The 24,611-nt window shown below is 44.2% G+C and overlaps 1 protein-coding gene across 4 annotated transcripts in view; it reads left to right on the plus strand.

The window, feature by feature from the left end:
* The window catches only part of lepr (leptin receptor), a 188,550-nt gene that overhangs the window by 94,971 nt on the left and 68,968 nt on the right, over positions 1–24,611 (plus strand). For all 4 annotated transcript variants that reach the window (XR_007936050.1, XR_007936049.1, XR_007936051.1 and 1 more), the window contains exon 15: positions 16,301–16,520. Coding sequence is in view for 1 of the 4 variants with exons in the window: in XM_028810964.2 (XP_028666797.1) it covers positions 16,301–16,520 (220 nt within the window). In the remaining 3 variants the exon portion in view is untranslated. The remainder of the gene's footprint in view (positions 1–16,300; positions 16,521–24,611) is intronic.

The following is a 24,611-nucleotide window of genomic DNA, read 5'->3' on the forward strand; positions in this document are numbered from 1 at the left end:
GATCGACACTGTCTTTTAATAATTAATTTACTATGAAAGCTGAATATCTGGAAGTGTCAATAATGATTAGTTGCATGATATTAATATGCAATATCTGTTCTCAATGTTCAAGCTAGTTTGTCATATTTGCTAATAACAATAATATACTAATGAATGCTTGTCATATACCTACTGTATATATCATTTTGTGTCAAATTAATGTAAATCTATACTAATAAAAGGCAAAGCCCTCACTGACTGACTCACTCACTGACTGACTGACTCACTCATCACTAATTCTCCAACTTCCCGTGTAGGTGGAAGGCTGAAATTTGGCAGGCTCATTCCTTACAGCTTACTTACAAAAGTTAGGCAGGTTTCATTTCGAAATTCTACGCGTAATGATCATAACTGGGACCTCTTTTTTGTCCATATACTGTAATAGAGTGCACCTCCATGGCCGTGGGAGGCGGAGTTGCGTATCGCGTCATCACGCCACCCACGTAATCACGTGAACTGACTGTGAACGCAGTACGTACAAAACAAGGAAGAGCCCCAAAGAGCGCTGAAGAAAACATTCATTACACAATTGAGAAGGCAGCGAAACAATAAGAAGCGAGCGAGTGACGCATACAAGCATATTCATAAGTGCAGCTACTGCGGAAACAAAGCACGGTGTAAACCGTAAGTTTAAATTAAGTTTATAGAAATGCTCCCACTGCCGTTTGCAATACCATATTCGCGACTTACAAGTTTAATGAGAAGACACGAGGTATAAACGAGACTTTGGATCACTTTGTAACGGAGTTAAAATTGCTGTAGCAAGAAACGTTTAAGTGCCGGGTCTTAGCTAACATTAAATAAAGCCGTGGACATCGCAACATCACACAACAGAGCGGCTCACGTGAACATATGAAGCGACTGACGCATACAGACATATTCATGACTGCAGGTACTTCGGAAACAAAGAACCGTGTAAACCTAAAGTTTAAATTAAGTTCATAGACCTACAAAAGGTTGCCATTGATTTGAGGCAAGATTGCTTTTCTCCTGTACAACTATACGTTGCATTCTCAACAGTAAGCTTGCACGGCTTGCTCATATTACAACCGGAGTGCTGAACTGACAATGTCATATACAAACAGAACAATCGTAAAAAACAGGATTAAATAAAAAGGCTGCTTCCGTTGGCAAAGCAACGAAAAAGGAAGACCTTATATGACGTTCGTTTATAAAACAGCGGAGAGGCTGTGTGAAGTCAGCTTCACAAAAAAACAGATCCTTAACAAATTTTTATTGGTATATTTTCACTCAATTTAAAAAGGTTTTCTTCTTAATAAAAATTTAAAAGCAGTACTTCGCCGCTGCAAAGCACGGGGATGTATATATATAGATAGATAGATAGAGATATATATGTATATATATATATATATATATATATATATATATATATATATATATATATATATATATATATATATATATAGATAGATAGATGTGTATGTATGTAGATATGTATATATGTGTATATATATGTAGATATGTAAATATGTATATGTATATATATGTGTCTGTATGTGTATGTATATATATATATATATATGTGTGTGTGTGTATGTATGTATGTGTGTATATGTATGTGTATATATATGTTGATATATGTATATATATGCGGATGTGTATATGTATATATATATGTATATATGTAGATATGTATATATAAGTATATATGTTTATGTATATATATGTTTACATAACCTCTTTAACACACTACTTCTCCGCTGCGAAGCGCGGGTATTTTGCTAGTGTATTTATATAGAGACTAAATTAAATTATTTTTTTAAAAACAAGTGATTTTTAACAGCAAGCATTAACTGAGAAAAAGCCAGTGTTCTAATATGTTTCAAGTGTGAGTGTGTGTGTAGTCTATAGCCTTTGTAAAATTTGTACATTTTACAGTTTGTACCAGGATTTGTTCAGAGCACAACTGATGAGACATTTTATTAGTGGGAAATGAAAGTAAAAATGCTGAATCTTTAAATCTTCATGTCTCTTTTTAATTACCTGGTTCACACATTAGGCTTCTATGGAAGACTTGACTTACTGTGTCAAATTCTGGGGACTGACAGTGGTGATGGCAATGAATACACAATATCCTGAACTGTATTCTCAGACTCATATAATCCAAGTCAATGTCATGGCAGGCCAAAGTTAATCTCAAGAGTGTCAGATGCAAAGCACAATGGAATACTGGACAAGATGTTGGTGTATTTATATATATATATATATCCATCCATCCATCCATTCTCCAACCCACTATATCCTAACACAGAGTCACGGGGGTCTGCTGGAGTCAATCCCAGCCAACACAGGGCACAAGGCAGGAAACAAACCCTCGGGTAGGGCGCCAGCCCACCACAGTATATATATATGTGTGTATAATTTAATATATATAAAATTATGTTGCTCAGATTAATTATCAGCCAAAAGAAGAAGAAGTATATTAATAATATTTAATCCAGTGATCATTTGGATATCATTTATTGTGCTTAACATATGTGAAAAATATCAGCCTGGGTCAGTTATATAACGTAACATATAATCAGCATAAAGAAATACTTTTGTTCATATTCATCCTTTAGGATTCTCTGAATTTCTGGCCGAATGCCCAGACAAATCGTGAGTGACTCAATACCAACAACAAAAAGAATCAAAGATTAAGGTCATTCTTATTGACTTACACTAGATACTGTAAGAAATGGGAGATTTCAAACTGAGGCATAAGGGTTAGTATATATTGTGATCCATGTGCATAAATTACAGCCAACTGCAAAGATAAATGTCTTTTAATCATCCAAAGAAAGCAGAACCCTAGAGGATTCATATGGATATGAAGTAAATTTTCTGTTAAACATGTCTTACAAATTTGAGAGTAATTATATGCCTTTGGTAAATCCACCTGATTGTATAAAAATTATGGAAGGTTGTACATTCTCAGTTTTATTTGTTGAATAGCATCTTGTGGACAGGTGAAGTAATGACAGCTCCACAAAAGGAAAATTTGGGACGCCAACCGTGTCATCCTGTTTAATGCTTGTAATTCCAACAAAAATTAATTCCACAGCTTTAATGGAGTGTCCTGGAAGGGGCAGAGTCAGTTGTTCTCACTGGGCAGTTTCTCTGCACTGTGGAGAGAGAAAGAGGTGACAATGTGAGCAATAGTGCCCCCTCTCATTCCAAAGTGTTATTGCATACTTCAAAAGAGCCTGTAAGGATAGCATGTGTGACAACCACCATGTTAGAAATTAGGAAGGTGATTGGACTGTAAGATTCTTATTTTGGGTGATTTTATTTTTTTTCAAGAAAGATGATTATCAGGCAGACTGTTTTAGATAAGAATTCATTCTCTTTCCCTACAGTAGTTAGCTTTAACCATGATAGTTCACTGGAAAAAAAATTGGGTATCCATCTGGACCAGTGTCCCTTACACTTTGTAAAGGCTTTATGACTTTTAAGATTTCAGTATCAATTGTTGAAACAGCTTTTATCCTTTCATCATTCATGTTCTAACCCACTTGTGAAAGTCATATATTATTTGCTCCCGAAAGATCATTGAGTGCTTCCCACTGATTTGTAGAATAGATAACTTGGTTGCAGCTCGCTCCTGTAATAAAGCATATTTAACTAAGTCATCTGCCAGCAGGATCAGGTTGAGTCCTCAGTTTCTCTGTAAATTTAAAGAACAGGTTATCATGAGTTCCACAATAAGAGAAGTTTAATCATAAAATACTATCATTTCAACATTTCTACAAAGACCGTTATAATCAATAAGGAAATTGTCAATTCATGATTCTTACATTTTCTTAGATTTTTGACAAAAATATTACAGTTGAGTATAAAGTAAATGGCCCCTAGCAGTATATAAGATGCATTTAAAATTTCTTGCCAGCATTAGATTGTTGTTACGAAGGTTAAGGTAGGTATCATTTAATTGTTTTCCTGATTATTCAAATACATGTTGGCCAGAATCAGTTTAGTTTCGTGAAACGTCCAAATCATGCAATGTCATGCAAAGTAAGATAGCAAAGGGAGTAGTTTTTCTATCCATATTCAAACTCTTTGAATAGTAATAGTACTAAATTAAGACATAACAGACATGTCTAACAGATGTAGTGTCAGGATTAATAATTAAAGGTATGTGTATAGTACTGTATATACAGTATATACAATTACTTGAAAACATGTATATGAGTAAAGTTTGTCATATATTTTGACAAAATGTAAGTTTTTTTTTCTTTTAAATCTTATCTACCAGCAGAACCTATTGACTAAACAGCATTACATTATTTTATAGTTTACTAGGGGGCTTCACCCCCTGCTCACTTCGCTCGCCAACCCCCGTGTTTGGTTTTCCGGATACACACTTTTTTAAGATTGTTTTTTTCTTTGAATTGTTGCTATTTCATTAGTTTCACTTTTATTTCAGAACTTATGTAAAAACAATATTTGGAATCTTTCAAGTCCCAATATGCTGAATCTTTTAAATGAGGTCAGTGAGACATGTGTTTAATGACTTTGTACCATAATTCAAGATAGGTTTCTGTTTGGAATTTCAGCACAGACAAAACGATCTACATCATCAGCAGTTAATAATTTTTTTTTGCAAAGTAACCAATAAATGCATGTGAGGCAAACCCTGTTTTTGAAATTCTCTGACTTAAACGTCAAAGCCTTACAATACTTACTTACTTCTGACATATCACCTGTGTCCATATATTCGATCTCTATTCGCCTTTAAGTTATTTCTCCGAGTAATAATTTCTCCTTTTTTGCGCTAATGCGATGTTTACTTTCTTTTTTTGACACTGTCGTTTTTTTCTGCTTTCATATTCTGTATCTTGTTCTGCATGTGTTTCGCGACATTTTTTTTTAGTCTTTTGAATTCCAGTTTTCATTATCTCTAACCTGCTCTGCATGTGTTTGGCCCCTTTGTTTTGTAACCTCTTTATGACGTTTTACTTTGTTTTCTACTCTGTCTTTTATTTCTGACCTCGCTTTGTCCTGCTTTGTTTTCAATGACACCTGGTCTGTGGATTATTTTCCCTTTTTCGAGTAATAATTTCCGTTTGTTTGCGCTACTGCGATCTTTACTGTCTTTTTTTTATACTTTCTAATTTTCCTACTTTCATATTCTTTAACTTTCTCCTCATTTATATCGCGCATACTTTTTTTTTTTTTTGAGCCTTCCGAATTCCACTGCTTTCATAATCTGCTCTGCATGTGTATAGCGCCAACGTTTGTGGAACGTGTTTATGAAGTTCTACTTTGTCTTTTACTCTGTCTTTTAATTCTGAGCCCGATTGGACGTGCTTTGTTTCAATTCCACTTGTTACGGGCTGATAATTACTTTCCTTATTTTCTGAATTTGCATATAGATTATTTTTTCTTTTTTGCTCATTTTTCTCTCCAACGCTTTTGAGTCTCTTTTCTCCGCGCTGCTTTCTTCTTCGCTTAGTCGTCGACGTTTCTTTTATAATGTATTGTCCTTATACGCTTTATATGCGCTGAGACCCTAGATCTGTGTGTGCTCAAATCCTTCACAAGACTGAATGTTTTGCTGCCCCGTTGTTTTATTTGATATTGATTGTAAGTAGGGCATGTTTTGCAAGAATCTCATGTTCTGCATCATCGCGAGACGGTCCTGGTTCAATCTTTTGGCACAATGTGTCATGTTTAAGGTCCTCGCGAGTCTTTTAACTGTCTTCCGTGATCTTAACGTGAAGATCACGTCTCGACACCCTACTATTTCTCTCCAGGATTGTTTTTTATAATAGAGAGATGAATTTACTTTGAAATCTATTAGCTGTAAAGTAGTGGAATTTTTACTCACAATGTGTCATGTTTAAGGTCCTCGCGAGTCTTTTAACTGTCTTCCGTGATCTTAACGTGAAGATCACGTCTCGACACCGTACTATTTCTCTCCAGGATTGTTTTTTATAATAGAGAGATGAATTTACTTTGAAATCTATTAGCTGTAAAGTAGTGGAATTTTTACTAAGAGTTTTTCAGATGTTACACATGATTTTTGAGAAGTCATTTCCAAAGACTAGTGTTGATAGGAGAAATTTGCAAAAGAGTTTTTTTCAGAGAATATACTGTGTTCACTGGTATCCTCTATCCATCCATCCATTTTCCAACCCGCTGAATCCAAACACAGGGTCACGGGGCTCTGCTGGAGTCAATCCCAGGGCACAAGGCAGGAACCAATCCCGGGCAGGGTGCCAACCCACCGCAGGACACACACAAACACACCCACACACCAAGCACACACTAGGGCCAATTTAAAACCGCCAATCCACCTAACCTGCATGTCTTTGGACTGTGGGAGGAAACCGGAGCACCCGGAGGAAACCCACGCAGACACGGGGAGAACATGCAAACTCCACGCAGGGAGGACCCGGGAAGAGAACCCAGGTCCCCAGGTCTCCCAACTGCAAGGCAGCAGCGTCTACCCACTGCGCCACCGTGCCACCCCCACTGGTATCCTTCTTTTCACAAATATTTTCCTGGAAATTAACTGGGCTGGCAGTTTGGACAAACATTTTTTTCCTAAGCACCCATTTGCAAGGCCAGCATAATATCACAGAGCTGTTCCAGTCAGCCACAGAACTTTCACACATGCTTACTGCAACTGTACTACACCTCATATTCAAAGTCGCTGTCCAATCTGCTTTACATATGCTGTCACTACTGGATTTGCACCCCACAGTATTTTTATTTGAGGGGTGCATTAAATGACCAGAATGACAATATTATATCTGCATAGATTTATTAGATTTTATCTTCACTGCTGGATTAAGTATGCTCTGCTCCTTGCTATGCAGCACACATCAGGTTTTGACAGGCACAGCCTACCAAGTATAAGAGGCTGATCCTTCACATTATAGGCTCTCTGGGTGTGCAGGTACGCACCGGTATGCATATATTAACTGCTGGTGCTCCAAAACTCAAACAGGGAAGTGATAGTACAAAGTGGCACAAACCAATCTTTGAGTCTCTGTGGTAAGAGCCACAGCCAATTCTCCATGCACTTCACGGCATGTATGCTGTGCAGCGTCTAATCAAAACAAACCTTAGCAGCTCACCCCCAACCTCTCAGTCAGAAATCACATGAAACCACGTGAAATAATAATAATAACAAAAGATTTATTACTATTTAAAAGTTGTTTCTATCCTTTTGATGGAAGAAAAAGGTGTTGATCTGTTAAGGTGTTAAGTGTTAAGGTTTTTTGCATATGCAATTGCCTCACACTCCCTTCCCTTATATGGACCTGGCAAGCAGGCTGCACCGGGACTCAAACATGAGCTTGAGCTGCAAACTTCATAGCATGGCAAATCAGTGCCCTGAATACTGGAATTCTGTGAGCTCAACTATATATGTATAATGTGGCGGGCGGCCTGGTCCCATGCCCGGCCGGGATGCCCATTCTACTTATATTCCAGGGGAGCAGCCATGGGCTCCTCAAAACCTTCCCCGGGACGCTTGATGGCAGTCTCCATGGTTGACGATAGTGCCTCAGTTTCCCGCAGGGTTCCATGGGAGATGTAATTCTCCACAACCCTGTGGGGATCTGGGGTGGCCGCCAGGGGGTGCTGCATGGATCCCAGAGCCAACCTGGACAACTCTACAGCCACGCCCGGAAGTGCAATTAGCAACAGGTGATCAAGCACCTCGAGCACTTCCGGGTGGGCTATAAAAAGGGCCAGCATCCACCACTCAGGAGCCAGAATTAGGAGGAAGAGGACACCTGGGAGGAGTGGTGGTGCCAAGTTGGAGATTTGTGTGGTTTATATAAAGTGCTTTTGGGACTGTGTTGTGGCTGGGGGGTTCATGGGGAAGACGTGCTCTCCAGCTGAAGAAAATAGAAGTCTTGTGTGTTTTTACACGTGCCTCTGAGTGAGTCTGTGCCAGGTCGGGTGTTATATAGCGCCTTTATCACACTATATATATATTGTCACACACGTGTGTTTAGGAGACAGCTAAAGGGATTAAATACATGTGATTCCACGCCAGACCAGGGGGTGGCGAAGTGCACTAATTTTCCCTCTCGATCTTTTGCAGACCATTCTAGGGAAATCCCGCCCGGCTCTGGGGCAGCCACTGACGTCACTTCTGGTTCTGGTATTAATGACATCACTTCCACTACTGGCCTTTAAAGCTGCCATCTTGCTTCATGGAAATCAGTTCTGTTTTGGACTCTGTTGAATGAGCATGTCTCTGCTATTCGATCAGTTTTGCAGCCGTAAACAATTATATGGGTGGCTGCCCCAAACCACCTTGATGTCTTTTGGTCGTTTTTCTGACAGTGGCGTAGTCGGCAGGATGGAGAAAACCCTGAATAGAACGGGACCGGGACCTGAATCATGTCCAGGTGGGAGAGTACCTGGGCCGAGCTTTCGGATGGGGAGTGCGTCTCGGATTTTCGGAAAGAACCGTGCAGACTCCGCTCCCTTTGTCTATCTCTGGGTTACCTAAATTGAATAGGGAGAGTGTCGATGGGTCACACAGATGTGGGCTGGTCTCTGTGGGGGAAACGATGGGGACTTATTATGTTCTCTCGGAGGAGAGAGCTGTCCTTCCCACCGGGGCTAAGGTCCCAGAGGAAAGTGGACATTCCCCAGACTAGCAGGTGAGAAAAATACAAAACTGGAGGGTTGACCCTGAACAGTCTACCCAAGAACAACTTGACTTTCTCTGGGAGAGGTGGCAGGCTGGTTAAGGCCCGCTGAATGTACCACCTTCCAATTAGTGAAAAAAGTGGCCTGTTTTTTATTTATAAATAGCCTGCCAGAGCATTTCACCCAGCCGGTCTCATTGAAACGACTAGGGCAACCTCACAATTTGGGAGGGCGGAACGGTCCTTAAGTGGAAGCCGTAGAGATTGCGTCCCTCTTAAACTGCCCTCTCGACATAAACCGGAGTTTGCACCGGAGTCCCCGATTCCGCAGGCGCGGTCCTCGCGCGGAGGTGAGGCGGAATGTAAATGGAGAGAGAGGGATGGATTATGTGCACTTTCAAACCCCTTGTTATTGGCTCATAAGGGAGAGGTCATTGTAAATGGTTACAAGGTAGAAGCCCTGTTTGATTCCGGCAGCAACATTTCTATTGTTGATTGCCGATACGTACTACCGCGACAGTGGTTAAAAACAAAGACCAGAATTACCTGTGTACACGGAGATATCCGCTCCTATAACTCTGTCCGATGTTTCATCTGCCACGGAGGATCACTCAAAAAACTCACTGTAACGGTCCTTACAAATCCACTGTGTGCGGTGATTCTTGGGCGGGACTGGTCTGACATTAAAAGCGGTGAAGTATTGATCTCGCCTTATTCGAAAGTGGGCCTAGTAACAGACGGGAATCCACCGTCTCAGGTTGTCTCCACACCGTGTACACAGCTGGTGGAGAGAGGTATGGGAAACCATGAGGAGGATGGCGAACTTCCTGGGCCGTCGCGGACTAATACGTCATCAGTCCGCACCTCGCCAGAGCGGGAGGATTCTCCGCCCCTTGAGGTCAACCCAGACCCTCTCTCAGATCTGAGCTTTCAATTCAGACAAACACCGGCATCGTTTAAAAGGCAAAAATGGAATGACGATTCCCTTAAGTTTGCTAAAAATGTAGTAGTCCTCGTCAACGGCCAAAGCACCATTCAGCCCATGCCACAAGGACCCCACTTTGTGATAGAAAATGACTTATTATATCGGGTCAGTGAGCACGAGGGGGGAGTGCGGAAGTTGTTGTTGATCCCACGAACTTTCTGGCAGCAAGTTTGTGAATTAGCACACTCCCATCTCCTAGGAGGCCACTTGGGCACCGAAAAAACTTTAGAGTGTATTAAGCTCCGCTTCTATTGGCCAGGAATTAACGAGGAGGTTTGCCGCTTCTGTATTTCATGCCCGGAATGTCAGCTGCGGGAAATTCCTAGGAGGGACCGTGCTCCTCTCGTTCCCCTTCCCTTTATTGATGTTCCCTTTGAAAGGATAGGGGTCGACATAGTAGGAACCCTGGAACCCTCGGCCTGAGGACATAAATATATATTAGTCCTCGTAGATTATGCGACCCGATATCCAGAAGCTGTTCCGTTGTGCTCAGCTAATTCTAAAGACATCGCACGGGAACTAATGGGAGTCTTTGCGCGAGTTGGGGTCCCTAAAGAAGTCCTTACGGACCAAGGGACGCCGTTTACCTCGGAGACGTTCAAGGAAACGGCCAAATTACTGAAAATAAAGCACTTGAGAACCGCGGTGTATCATCCTCAAACTGATGGTTTAGTACAGTGGTTCCCAAAGTAGGGGTGATGACCCTCTGGGGGGTCGTGAGACATTGGGGGGGGGGTCACGAGATGATTGGACTTGCTGTGCTCCAAGCATTGTGCCCACCCATCTCATTAGGTGAGGTGTTTTGTTGAAATTAAACGAATGAGTAAATAACAATTTTTTAAAAAGTTATATGGCTGTTAGAGCGTTATGTTCTTTTTTGTTGTCATGCTCTTGTTTGGATAGGATATTTTGTTGAAATTAAACAAATGAGTAAGTTACTATTAAAAAAAAGTATATGGTTGTTAAACCATTGTGTTCTTTCGTGTTGTCATGCTCATGTTTGGATAGGCCTATTGGCGCATGTGCACCGTTGCGCGCAACATTTGTATATTTTAACCACTTCCGAGGATAGTGGGGGTCACGAGTCACTGGCACGGTTATTTTGGGGGTCGTGAGCTGAAAAGTTTGGGAACCCCTGGTTTAGTAGAGAGATTTAATCAAACTCTCAAACAGATGCTTCGCAAGGTGGTCAGCGGGGATGGGAGGAATTGGGATCAACTCCTCCCCCTCGTGCTCTTTGCCTACCGGGAAGTCCTTCAAGCCTCTACGGGGTTCTCACCCTTTGAATTATTATATGGATGACAACCCCGGGGCATATTGGACATTTTAAAAGAAGGTTGGGAAGGAGAGGCTCTTCCCTCAACTAATATTTTGGAATATATCACGCAGTTACGAGATAGATTTGAGAAAATTCGACCCATATTAAAAAGTCACATGAAAGAGGCGCAAGCAGCACAGGCCCACTATTATGACCGTGGCACGACTCTTCGGGAGTTCCAGCCGGGGGATCGAGTCATGGTATTGGTTCCCACCTCCCACTCTAAACTACTTGCCCACTAGCAAGGGCCATACGAAGTTAAAGAGAGAAAGGGACTCGTCGACTATTTGGTGAAACAACCCAATCGTCGACCGAGTGAGCGGATATATCATGTGAATCTGCTGAAACCGTGGAAGGAAAGGGACCCTGATCCCACCTCCGGCCAGCCCCGCTCCTTCTTTGCTCAAAGTAACACCCTTAACTTGGGTCTAATTTGAATAACCGACAGAGGCGAGAGCTCGAAGCAGTTATCTCATCCGTCCCGGAGTTGGTGGACGAAATCCCAGGAAGGACCTCTCTGGTTGCCCATGATATTGTGACTGAACCCGGGGTCATAGTCCGAGAATGACCCTATCGACTTCCCGAGGCAAAGAAAGCGGAAGTGGAACTGGAAATCAAGCGCATGCTGGACCTAGAAGTCATAGAGGAGAGTCATAGTCCCTGGTCCAGCCCAATTGTCTTGGTTCCTAAGCCTGACGAGAGTTGGAGGTTTTGCAATGACTTCCATCGGCTTAATCAGGTCTCACAATTTGATGCTTATCCAATGCCTCGAGTGGACGACCTCCTTGAAAGGCTTGGACAGGCACAATACCTGACCACACTTGACATGACCAAAAGGTACTGGCAGGTTCCTTTAACGGCCTCCGCAAAGGGTAAAACCGCGTTTAGCACCCCTAGTGGACACTGGCAGTATTGCGTCCTTCTGGTTACATGGGGCTCCTGCAACTTTCCAGCGTCTGGTGGACAAAGTGCTCCGCCCCCATAACACGTATAGTGCTGCCTACCTGGATGATGTCGTCATCTATTCCAGCACCTGGAAGGAACACCTACAGCACGTCGGAGCGGTATTGCGGACGCTGGGTGAAGCCGGTCTTCGAATCAATCCAAAGAAATGTTTCTTTGGATTGGAGGAAGCCTAAGTATTTGGGCAACCTGGTGGGTCGTGGTACGGTGAAGCCGCAGTGCTCTAAAATAGAAGCCATTTTGACATGGCCCCGTCCGCAAACCAAGTGGCAGATCCAGGCATTTCTCGGATTGGCGGGGTACTACCGCCGGTTTGTACCACATTTTTTGGAGCGAGCTGTGCCCTTGACTAATTTAACAAAAAAGAGGACTCCTAACACTGTGGTATGGACTGATATGACTGAGGCAGCCTTCAGTGACTTAAAAAGGGCCCTGACGTCGGCACCCATTTTAAAGGCGCCTGACTTTTCACAGCCTTTTTTCCTCCAGACGGACGCTTTGGATACAGGCCTTGGGGCAGTGCTGAGCCAAAGTGTCGATGGTGCTGAACACCCCGTCATGTTCCTGAGCCGGAAACTGTTAGATCGGGAGACCAGATATGCGGTAGTGGAGAGGGAAGCTCTTGCAATTAAGTGGGCGATTACACAGTTGAGGTACTACCTCTTGGGCCGGGAGTTTACACTAGTCACGGACCATGCACCTTTACAGTGGATGGCCCTGCACAAGGAGTCTAACCCACGAGTCACGAGGTGGTTCCTCGATCTGCAACATTATAAGTTTTCGCTCATTTATCGGATGGGTTCTCTACACGCCAATGCCGATGCTCTCTCCCGCGTTCACAACCTGCTGGGTCTGGGCTAGGGGGGGGGGGCGACCCCTGTCACACATGTGTGTTTAGGAGACAGCTAAAGGGCTTAAATACATGTGATTCCACGCCAGACAAGGGGGTGGCGAAGTGCACTAATTTTCCCTCTCGATCTTTTGCAGACCATTCTAGGGAAATTCCGCCCGGCTCTGGGGCAGCCACTGACGTCACTTCTGGTTCCGGTATTAATGACATCACTTCCGCTACTGGCCTTTAAAGCTGCCATCTTGCTTCATGGAAATCAGTTCTGTTTTGGACTCTGTTGAATGAGCATGTCTCTGCTATTCGATCAGTTTTGCAGCCATAAACAATTATATGGGTGGCTGCCCCAAACCTTCTTGATGTCTTTTGGTCGTTTTTCCAACAATATATATATATATACAAACATCTGACCTGACTATGTCCAATTTGTACTTAAGACAGAGGCCCCAGCAGCCATTCACAAACATTTTCTGTAATCCCATCACAGATCGGGTCACATTTTTGGTCAAGATAATTGGCCCAGCATAGTTTTCAGATGCTTCCCTAGCCCTCATAGACATTTAAAAGATTATTGCATCATTATAATCCACTCAAAAATAGTTCAGTTCCTCATTGACTTTAATGCATTTCCCCCAGTTTGGTGAAGTCCCTGAACATTTCCGTGATTTCTCCAAACTCACAGTGAAGTGAACTCCTTATGGTTCGCTCATTACTGCTAAAGACAGTAGGCAACAGAATAGAATAGAGTATCAAAAATGACTTGCTCTTATGGTAAAGTAAATGTTCTTCACTAGACCCTTGCCTCAGGAAGAACAATGCCATCTCTATTATGTTTTCATAAAAGTGTCTAGTGTCCATACAGTATATAAATATTGTGGCAGGCAGCCGGGGTCCATGCCCAGCCGGGATGCCCCTGCACTCTATATTCAGGGGGAGCAGCCCTGGATGGTGCAATACCTCCCCCTGGATGATAGATGGCTGCCCCCCTGGGTTGGAGCAGTGCCTCTGTTTCCCGCAGGGCTCCATGGGAATTGGAGTTGGGTGCAGCCCTGTTGGGTCCTGCAGGCACCGCCAAGGGGTGCTGCAGCTGGGACTCCTGAGCTCGTATGGGCAACATATTTACGACACCTGGAAGTGCAGCCAGAACATGGCAAGCACCTGGAGCACTTCTGGGTGAACTATAAAAGGGGCCAGCAGCCACCACTCCAGGTGCCAGAATCGGGAGGAGGAGGACGAGGTTGCCAGGGAGGAGTGGTGGAGGAAGAGAGTGCTTATTTGTGTGTTTTACTTACTGATGTGTTGGTGCCTGGGGACTGTGTACTGCCTGCGGGACATGGGAAAGATGTGCACCCACAGGTGAAGAAAAAAATAAATAATTTGTTTATTTTACACGTGTCTCCGTGTGAATCTGCGTCGGGTCAGACGCCTATATAGCGCCTTTTTCACAATATATAAGACAGATGAGTAAGAAACTTACACCAGGAATCTACTTTTTAAATCTAAGAGATGTGGTGTTCCAGTTTTGATGTAAGTAGATGATGATGAGGAGGTAGATTATATTTGCACAAGTATTGTTTATAATCTACCTGACCCAAAGTATACTGGTACAAAATTGTAATTATGGAAGCTGATATGCTCTAGTTCTGTTAAATCTGTCTTTGCTGAAATTTGGTATACAGGTGCTGGTCATAAAATTAGAATATCATGACAAAGTTGATTTATTTCAGTAATTCCATTCAAAAAGTTAAACTTGTATATTAGATTAATTTATTACACACAGACTGATGTATTTCAAATGTTTATTTCTTTTAATGTTGATGATTATAACCGACAACTAATGAAAGTCCCAAATTCAGTATCTTGGAAAATTAGAATATTGTGAAAAGGTTCAATATTGAAGACACCTGGTGCCACACTCTAATCAGCTAATTAACTCAAAACACCTGCAAAAGCCTTTAAATGGTCTCTCAGTCTAGTTCTGTAGGCTACACAATCATGGGGAAGACTGCTGACTTGACAGTTTTCCAAAAGACGACCATTGACACCTTGCACGAGGAGGGCAAGACACAAAAGGTCATTGCTAAAGAGGCTGGCTGTTCACAGAACTCTGTGTCCAAGCACATTAATAGAGAGGCGAAGGGAAGGACAAGATGTGGTTGAAAAAAGTGTACAAGCAATAGGAATAACCGCACCCTGCAGAGGATTGTGAAACAAAACCCATTCAAAAATGTGGGGGAGATTCACAAAGAGTGGACTGCAGCTGGAGTCAGTGCTTCAAGAACCACCACGCACAGACGTATGCAAGACATGGGTTTCAGCTGTTGCATTCCTTGTGTCAAGCCACTCTTGAACAAGAGACAGCGTCAGAAGCATCTCGCCTTTGGACTGCTGCTGAATGGTCCAAAGTTATGTTCTCTGATGACAGTAAATTTTGCATTTCCTTTGGAAATCAAGGTCTCAGAGTCTGGAGGAAGAGAGGAGAGGCACAGAATCCACGTTGCGTGAGGTCCAGTGTAAAGTTTCCACAGTCAGTGATGGTTTGGGGTGCCATGTCATCTGCTGGTGTTGGTCCATTGTGTTTTCTGAGGTCCAAGGTCAACGCAGCCGTCTACCAGGAAGTTTTAGAGCACTTCATGCTTCCTGCTGCTGACGAACTTTATGGAGATGCAGATTTCATTTTCCAACAGGACCTGGCACCTGCACACAGTGCCAAAGCTACCAGTACCTGGTTTAAGAACCATGGTATCCCTGTTCTTGATTGGCCAGCAAACTCACCTGACCTTAACCCCATAGAAAATCTATGGGGTATTGTGAAGAGGAAGATGCAATACGCCAGACCCAACAATTCAGAAGAGCTGAAGGCCACTACCAGAGCAACATGGGTTCTCATAACACCTGAGCAGTGCCACAGACTGATCGACTCCATGCCACACCGCATTGCTGCAGTAATCCAGGCCAAAGGAGCCCCAACTAAATATTGAGTGCTGTACATGCTCATACTTTTCATGTTCATACCTTTCAGTTGGCCAACATTTCTACAAATCCTTTTTTTGCATTGGTCTTAATTTATATTCTAATTTTCCGAGATACAGAATTTGGGACTTTCATTAGTTGTCAGTTATAATCATCAACATTAAAAGAAATAAACATTTGAAATACATCAGTCTGTGTGTAATGAATGAATCTAATATACAAGTTTCACTTTTTGAATGGAATTACTGAAATAAATCAACTTTGTCATGATATTCTAATTTTATGACCAGCACTGTATATGGAGGTTGGTTAAACAATTACAGTCATATATTTTAGTAGTGTACTGTTTTTTGTTATTTTTTATAATACACTAAGCATTGACTTTTGATGAAAGTGACCCATCTTCAAATCTCCTCTGCCAGTGAGAGACAGTAAGTAATAGAACTGTGGAAGAATTTTTTTCACTGTGAGCTACAATGTTTAACCTAAACAGGGACACATTTATGTTATACTATGAACTACTGCCTCATTTACTCTTTAAAACACTTTTCTTTCAGACTGTAAGAAAAGAAGATGCTCTTTGCTCAGTGGAAGGCTTCATTATTGAGCATCACATGGCTAAAGGGGTGATGTGGTCATCTGAATGTCTAAGCAATACAACTGTGTATACTTTTCCATGGAAGGATGATATTCATATGGTAACTGTTAAAGCCTACAACTCACTGGGATCATCCAAATCAAACTACAATTTAACTTTATCTAGCACCTCAAGAAAAGGTAAGTGGATATTAAGTTGCCCTTTTTAACTGATAACTCATGCATTGAAAATTTATATTAATATAAAATCTTGAAAAATGGTAGAATTATTCTATAATAAAACATTATTTACAATTAAAAATCACAAAGTGAAGCCAACTATGTAGGCACAACCTTTACCCAATAATCATGACAAACTAAGGAAGAAAAGCGACATCCATTCACCCTTTCATTATATGCAAAAATTATATAATATACTAGCCAACCCGCGGCGTACTATACGCCGCATAATTATGTATTGATTGGTGAACACTTCCTGAAAGACACAGTTGTCCAAATGGGGTTGGTTTTGAGGATACGACTGTAGGTGAATGAAAAGATGGAACTCTGGAGAGGGCAACATACAATACAGCGTTTTACATGCTGCATACAGCGATTCACATCGAAGCATAAACACTGCTAAGACCATGGGATACCCCTCGCAAACTGTTTTACACGCTGCATACAGCGATTCACATCCGCGACAAATATGATTCTTCTTAGATGGTCCTGTCGCATCCACCTTCGCTCTCGAAGCATACACACTGCCTGGTCATGTGCCCGCTCGCAAGAGCAGCTAACAGAGACCCGCCCACCAACTGTAAGACCATGGGATACCCCTCGCAAACAGTTTTACACGCTGCATACAGTGATTCACATCCACGACAAACATGCTTCTTCTTATGGGGTGGGTTTGAGGATATGACTGTAACGGAACTCTGGAGAGAGCAACATACAATTGTCCGTGACTGAAAACTGAGGACCGCCGCTGCGCCCCCACCTCCCAGAGCGAGGGATGGGGCTGGATGGCAGTTGCGTGCGGAGGGCGGAACGGGGTGTGAGGGGAAGGACGCCCAATGAGGACAGTGTATTGATGGGTGAACAGTCATCTCTTAGTCATCGTTCAGTACGCACTGCCTGCTTCATGTGCCCGCCCCCAACTCCTCACCTGAATTGCTTTCATCTGTGTGCAGTCCACATGCACTTGTGAGTCACGTTGTCTATTCATTTTCCAAACACCACCCCAGTCAGTTTCGCATCTGCTACAGTCCACATGCACCTCTGAGCCACGTTGACTTTTCATTGTTCTGTTTGTCCGGGCCAGGTGAGGTTTCCCGTGTTGAGTCTAATTAAGCCAAAGGCTCCACTCCTCCGTGTCTGCGTGGGTTTCCTCTGGGCGCTCCGGTTTCCTCCCACAGTCCAAAGACATGCAGGTTAGGTGGATTGGCGGTTCTAAATTGGCCCTAGTGTGTGCTTGGTGTGTGGGTGTGTTTGTGTGTGTCCTGCGGTGGGTTGGCACCCTGCCCAGGATTGTTTCCTGCCTTGTGCCCTGTGTTGGCTGGGATTGGCTCCAGCAGAACCCCGTGACCCTGTGTTCGGATTCAGCGGGTTGGAAAATGGATGGATGGATGGCTCCACTCCTGGTGGTGCCCTTCCGTCAATCCTTTAAGTTTCAGCTTTGCAACCATACTCCCCCTGGAACCCAAAGACTTTGGTTGCCCAGCGGATCATGGGAATAACGCCGTCAGATCGCCAGTTGGCATCGTTTATGGTCGGAACTACGACGGTATGTGATCGTCTTCCAAACACGGAATCAAAATTCAAAGCGATCTTGAAGAAAAGCTAATTCCAAATACTGTTTTTACTAAAGTTTCAAATAATGCATATGTAATAATTCCCATGAAAATAACAATCTCTTTAAATTGTATATCCGGTAGACCAAACCCGGGGGTGGGCGAGCGAAGCGAGCAGGGGGTTAGAGCCCCCTAGTCTGTATATTGTAAAAGAACAGACTCGACACACGTAAAGAAAGGTTTGGGGCAGCCACCTGTATAATGTTCCTAGCTGCAAAGGTTTTCTTTTTCATACAACAGAGTTGTTGCTCATACTGAGTCCAAGACAGAACTGATGAAGGTTGGAAAAGATGGCGGTTTTAAGTGGTCAGACAGGAAGTGATGTAGGGTAACCGGAAGTCATGTTTTTCTGGCATCATTCTGGGTGCCGGAACAGGAAGTGACGTTCTTCTAGGCGCCGGAACCGGAAGTGACGTTCTTCTTGGCGCCGGAACAGGAAGTGACGTTCTTGATTCAGATAGGTTTTCCCGCGGCTGGTCTGCAGAGACAACAGGAGAAGGTTTAGTGCACCCCTCCCCCCCCTGGCCTGGCGTGGAATTACTTTCACTTGGTCCACACAACGTCCCCCTACTCGCACGTGTGTGACATGGCCCCCCCTCAGCCCAGACCCGTCAGGTCGGGCGTACCAGTCCGAGAGGTCGTGGCATCTAGAAAGGGCATCGGCATTGGCTTGCAGAACACCCCGGCGATAAATGACCGAATATTTATATGGCTGTAGATCCAAAAACCACCTCGTGACACGTGGATTGGACTCTCTGTGCAAGGCCATCCACTGTAAGGGCGCATGGTCCGTCACAAGAGTGAATTCATGTCCCAAGAGGTAATATCTCAGCTGTGTAATCGCCCATTTAATAGCCAGAGCCTCCCGCTCCACTGCCGCATACCTAGTTTCCCGATCCAACAGTTTCCGGCTCAGGTACATAATGGGGTGCTCAACTCCATCAACGCTTTGGCTCAGCACGGCACCAAGACCTGTGTCTGAAGCGTCCGTCTGGAGAATGAAGGGTACGGAAAAGTCCGGCGCCTTTAATATAGGAGCTGACGTAAGGGCCATTTTCAAGTCACAGAATGCAGCCTCTGATATATCATCCCATACCACGTGATTAGGTCGACCCTTCTTAGTGAGGTTTGTCAGGGCGTACCTCTCTCAGAAAACCAGGGAACAAACCGGCGATAGTAACCCGCTAAGCCGAGAAAGGCTTGAACTTGCCTCTTGGTTATGCCAATTCACAATGGCATCAATTTTCGAACACTGTGGTCTCACCATACCCCGGCCCACTAGATAGCCTAAATATTTGGCCTCAACCAATATAAAGTAACACTTTTTTAGGTTGATATGAAGCCCAGCTTTTGCCAGTGTCCGCAATACAGCTCCAACCTGCTGTACGTGTTCCTCCCAAGTGTTGGAATAGATGACAATGTCATCCAAGTAGGCAGCACTATATGAATTATGAGGACGGAGCACTTTATCCACCAGACGTTGGAAGGTCGCAGGTGCCCCATGTAATGTAAATGGGAGGACACGATACTGCCAGTGACCACTAGGGGTGCTGAACGCTGTCTTTTCCTTAGCAGAGTCCGTTAAGGGAACCTGCCAATACCCCTTAGTCATATCTAAAGTAGTCAAAAATTTAGCATGACCTAGCCGCTCGAGGAGGTCGTCCACTCGCGGCATCGGATAGGCATCAAATTGGGAGACTTGGTTAAGCTGATGGAAGTCATTGCAGAACCTACAACTTCCATCGGGCTTACTGACCATAACGATAGGACTGGACCAGGGACTATAACTTTCCTCAATCACACCTAGGTCCAGCATTCATCTGATCTCCAACTCCACTTCAGCCTTCTTTGCTCCGGGAAGTCTGTATGGGCGTTCTCGGACTATAACCCCAGGTTTTGTCACAATGTCATGCGCAACCAAGGAGGTCCGACCTGGAGTTTCACTGACTACCTCAGGTTCAGACAGGATAACTGCTTCGAGCTCCTGACGTTGCTGGCAAGTCAAATTGTCTCCGAAATTAAGGTGTAATTGCTGTGCGAAGAGAGAGCAGAGCTGTCCGAAGGAGGGCTCGGAATCCCTGTCCTTCCACGGTTTCAGCAGATTGACATGGTAAATCCGCTCGCTGGGACGACAATTCGGTTGTTTCACCAAATAATCGACCAGCCCCTTCCTCTCCTTAATTTCATAAGGGCCTAGCCAATGAGCCAGTAATTTGGAATGAGAGGTAGGAACTAACACCATGACACGATCTCCTGGGCGGAACTCCCGCAAAGACGTACCATGGTTATAGCTTCGGGCCTGAGCTTCTTGCGCCTTTTCCGTCTGCGTTTTCAATATGGGTCTAATTTTCTCAAATCTATTGCGTAACTGCGCGATATACTCTAATATATTTGTTGATGGGTGTGCCTCTTCCTCCCATTCTTTAAAATGTCTAATGTGCCCCGGGGTTGTCGTCCATATAGCAATTCAAAATGTGAGAACCCCATGGAGGCTTGTGGGACTTCCCGATATGCAAAAAGGACGAGGGGGAGGAGCTGATCCCAGTTCCTTCCGTCCTCATTGACTACCTTACGCAACATCTGTTTGAGAGTTTGATTAAACCTCTCTACAAGACCGTCGGTTTGAGGATGATATACCAAAGTCTTTAAATGTTTTATTTGAAGTAGCTTGGCAGTCTCCCTGAACGTCTGCGAGGTGAAAGGAGTCCCTTGATCTGTCAGGATTTCTTTAGGGATTCCGACACGCGCAAATACACCCACTAATTCCCGTGTGATAGCTTTAGAAGTAGCTGAGCGCAACGGAACAGCCTCTGGAAATTGGGTAGCATAATCTACCAGGACCATTATGTATTTATGACCTCTGGCGGAGGGCTCTAGGGGTCCCACCAGGTTGAACCCAATACGTTCAAAAGGGATATCAATTAAGGGTAATGGAACTAGAGGAGCACGGTCCCTCCTAGGAGTTTGCCTCAATTGACATTCCGGACAGGATGTGCAAAAGCAGCGAACCTCCTCGTTAATTCCGGGCCAAAAAATCGGAGCTTAATTCTTTCTAGTGTTTTTTCGGGGCCCAAGTGGGCTCTCAGCAGATGGGCATGTGCTAGTTCACAGACCTGTCGCCAGTAAGTCCGTGGTACTAACAACAACGACCTCATCTGTCCCTCATGCTCTGCCACCCGATATAACAGATCATTATTGAGCACAAAGTGAGGACCCTGTGGCATTGGATGTGAGGTGCGTTGGCCATCTATCAGAACGACTGCATTCTGTCAAATTTAAGGGAGTCATCATTCCATTGCTCCCTTTTAAATGAAGCCGGCGTCTGCCTGAATTGAAACTGCAGACGTGAGAGAGGATCGGATTTGACCTCAAGGGGCGGGTTTTCGTCCCGAGTCGTCTCAGTGCCTGCTAATGACGTCTCGGGTTGCGACATCCCGGGTGTTTCTTCGTCATCACTAGAGGCCGAAGTCCGCTCCTCAGCCGGGTGTATACACGGCGTGGAGGAAGTTGAGAGTGCTGAATTCGCGTCCGTGACTAGACCTAGTGAGCGAGGAGAAGAAGCGCCTTTATCACCGCTATTTATGTCGACCCAATCTCTTCCTGGAATCATGGGGAAGGGAGGATTATCCATTACTGCCACCGTTAACTTCTTAACTACGCCATCCTGACAGATAAAGCAGTTGGCGGATCGATAATACCGGACATCCCCGTGAATACAGGTAATGCGGGTCTTAATCTTACACCATTGTCGCGGTAATATCAATTGGTCAGCAACAATGGAAATGTTACTGCCGGAATCAAATAAAGAGATAACTTTAATTCCATTGACTAGCACTTTTCCCATATGTGGACAGGCCAGTGGATTAGCGAGCGCGCACCGTGCCTCCTCCCACATCACCCCGCAGACCCCTTCGTCGCCTCGCAGGGCCCGCCGGCGCGTCCCAGAGTTTACTCGAACATGCTTCGCATTATAGCCGCGGGACTCTGTATTAGGAATGCAAGCATGCCCGGGTTCACACGAGTCCCGTTCTGACACTCCCAAGCCGGTTTCTGCCCTGAGGTGATCTATTTTCTCGGCTAGCGAGGCAATATCTGTATAATCTCAGGCCGGCTGGGCGATTTTTCTGGGTAGAGATCTGAGGAATAGAGCGCAAGCCGCTTGCTCCGCTATTTGGTGGCTGGCTTTTTTATGGGGTTGTAACCAACCAACCACCTTAGCCCACAAAGCCATGGCCTGTTTCTTAGTTGCCTTAGCAGGGTTGTATGTCCAGGCCATTATGTTTCTCACCTGCCAGCCTGGGTTTCTCCCACCTGTATTAAAGGGCTTGCCCTTCGTGGGATATGTAGGGGCAGTCCCCACACCCGGGAGGCCATAATAAGTTCTCAATGCGTTCCCTGATGCACTTGGCTCTAGCCTGTGGGTCCCGGGGCTATTTTTCCCCGTACCTTTAACAGGATGATGGGTCGAAGCATATTCAAGCTTTCCCCGACACGCCCTGACGGACGCTCACTCGGCAACTCGGGAGCGGTACTTACCCATCTGATATTTTGTTGGATTATAAACGTGTGTCAAGCCTAGGTTTAGGTTTGCCTTCCAATCTCTCCAGGAGGCCATCATCCTGCCGACTACGCCACTGTAAAAGAACAGACTTGACACACGTAAAGAAAGGTTTGGGGCAGCCACCCATATAATGTTCCTAGCTGCAAAGGTTTTCTTTTTCATACAACAGAGTTGTTGCTCATACTGAGTCCAAGACAGAACTGATGAAGGTTGGAAAAGATGGCGGTTTTAAGTGGTCAGACAGGAAGTGATGTAGGGTAACCGGAAGTGATGTCGGGTAACCGGAAGTGATGCTTTTCTGGCATCGTTCTGGGTGCCGGAACAGGAAGTGATGTTCTTCTAGGCACCGGAACCGGAAGTGAGGTTCTTCTAGGCACCGGAACAGGAAGTGACGTTCTTCTAGGCGCCGGAACAGGAAGTGACATTCTTGATTAAGATAGGTTTTCCCGCGGCTGGTCTGCAGAGACAACAGGAGAAGGTTATGTGCATATATCAACACGTGTACAGGAACATCGCAACGCCGTCAGAAGAAAGGACGCACTATCTTTGATATATGCACATACTAAATCGACAGGACACACATTCAATTGGGACAACGTGAAAGTAAAATTTAAGGCCAGTACAAAAAGCGCCAGAGAGTTGGCCGAGTCTTGGCTATCAGATGAAAATGCCATCAACAGACACTTGGGACATAAACCCAGCATATGCCAACTTAAGAAGGACATATGCACTTTAATTTAATGATACACCCCCCCCCCCCCCTTTGATCATACGGACTTAGTCACCTCCACCCACCCCCCACTGAATGTGTTGCTATATATTGCCTTTGATTCTTGTAAGTCTAAGCATTATCCTCTGATGAAGACCCCTGACAGGGGTTGAAAGCTCAGGAATAAAACTATTTTATGATACGTGATTCGTTTTTTTCTCCCTTTGTGGATCTCCAACTGCAAATATATATATATATATATATATATATATATAATATTATACAGTCCATCCGGTAAGTATTCACAGTGAATCACATTTTCCACATTTTGTTATGTTACAGCCTTATTCCAAAAGGGATTAAATTCATTTTTTTCCTCAGAATTCTACACACAACACCCCATAATGACTACGTGAAAAAAGTTTACTTGAGGTTTTTACAAATTTATTAAAAATAAAAAAATGGAGAAAGCACATGTACATAAGTATTCACAGCCTTTGCTATGAAGCTCAAAATTGAGCTCAGGTGCATCCTGTTTCCCCTGATCATCCTTGAGATGTTTTCTGCAGCTTAATTGGAGTCCACCTGTGGTAAATTCAGTTGACTGGACATGATTTGGAAAGGCACACACCTGTTTATGTAAGGTCCCACTGTTGACAGTTCATGTCAGAGGACAAACCAAGCATGAAGTCAAAGGAATTGTCTGTAGACCTCCGAGACAGGATTGTCTCGAGGCACAAATCTGGGGAAGGTTTCAGAAAAATTTCTGCTGCTTTGAAGGTCCCAATGAGCACAGTGGCCTCCGTCATCCGTAAGTGGAAGAAGTTCGAAACCACCAAGACTCTTCCTAGAGCTGGCCGGCCATCTAAACTGAGCGATCGGGGGAGAAGGGCCTTAGTCAGGAGGTGACCAAGAACCCAATGGTCACTCTGTCAGAGCTCCAGAGGTCCTCTGTGGAGAGAGGAGACCCTTCCAGAAGGACAACCATCTCTGCAGCAATCCACCAATCAGGCCTGTATGGTAGAGTGGCCAGACGGAAGCCACTCCTTAGTAAAAGGCACATGGCAGCCCGCCTGGAGTTTGCCAAAAGGCACCTGAAGGACTCTCAGACCGTGAGAAAGAAAATTCTCTGGTCTGATGAGACAAAGATTGAACTCTTTGGTGTGAAT

Source organism: Erpetoichthys calabaricus, chromosome 10 (assembly GCF_900747795.2).
Source record: "Erpetoichthys calabaricus chromosome 10, fErpCal1.3, whole genome shotgun sequence".
Taxonomy (NCBI): domain Eukaryota; kingdom Metazoa; phylum Chordata; class Cladistia; order Polypteriformes; family Polypteridae; genus Erpetoichthys; species Erpetoichthys calabaricus.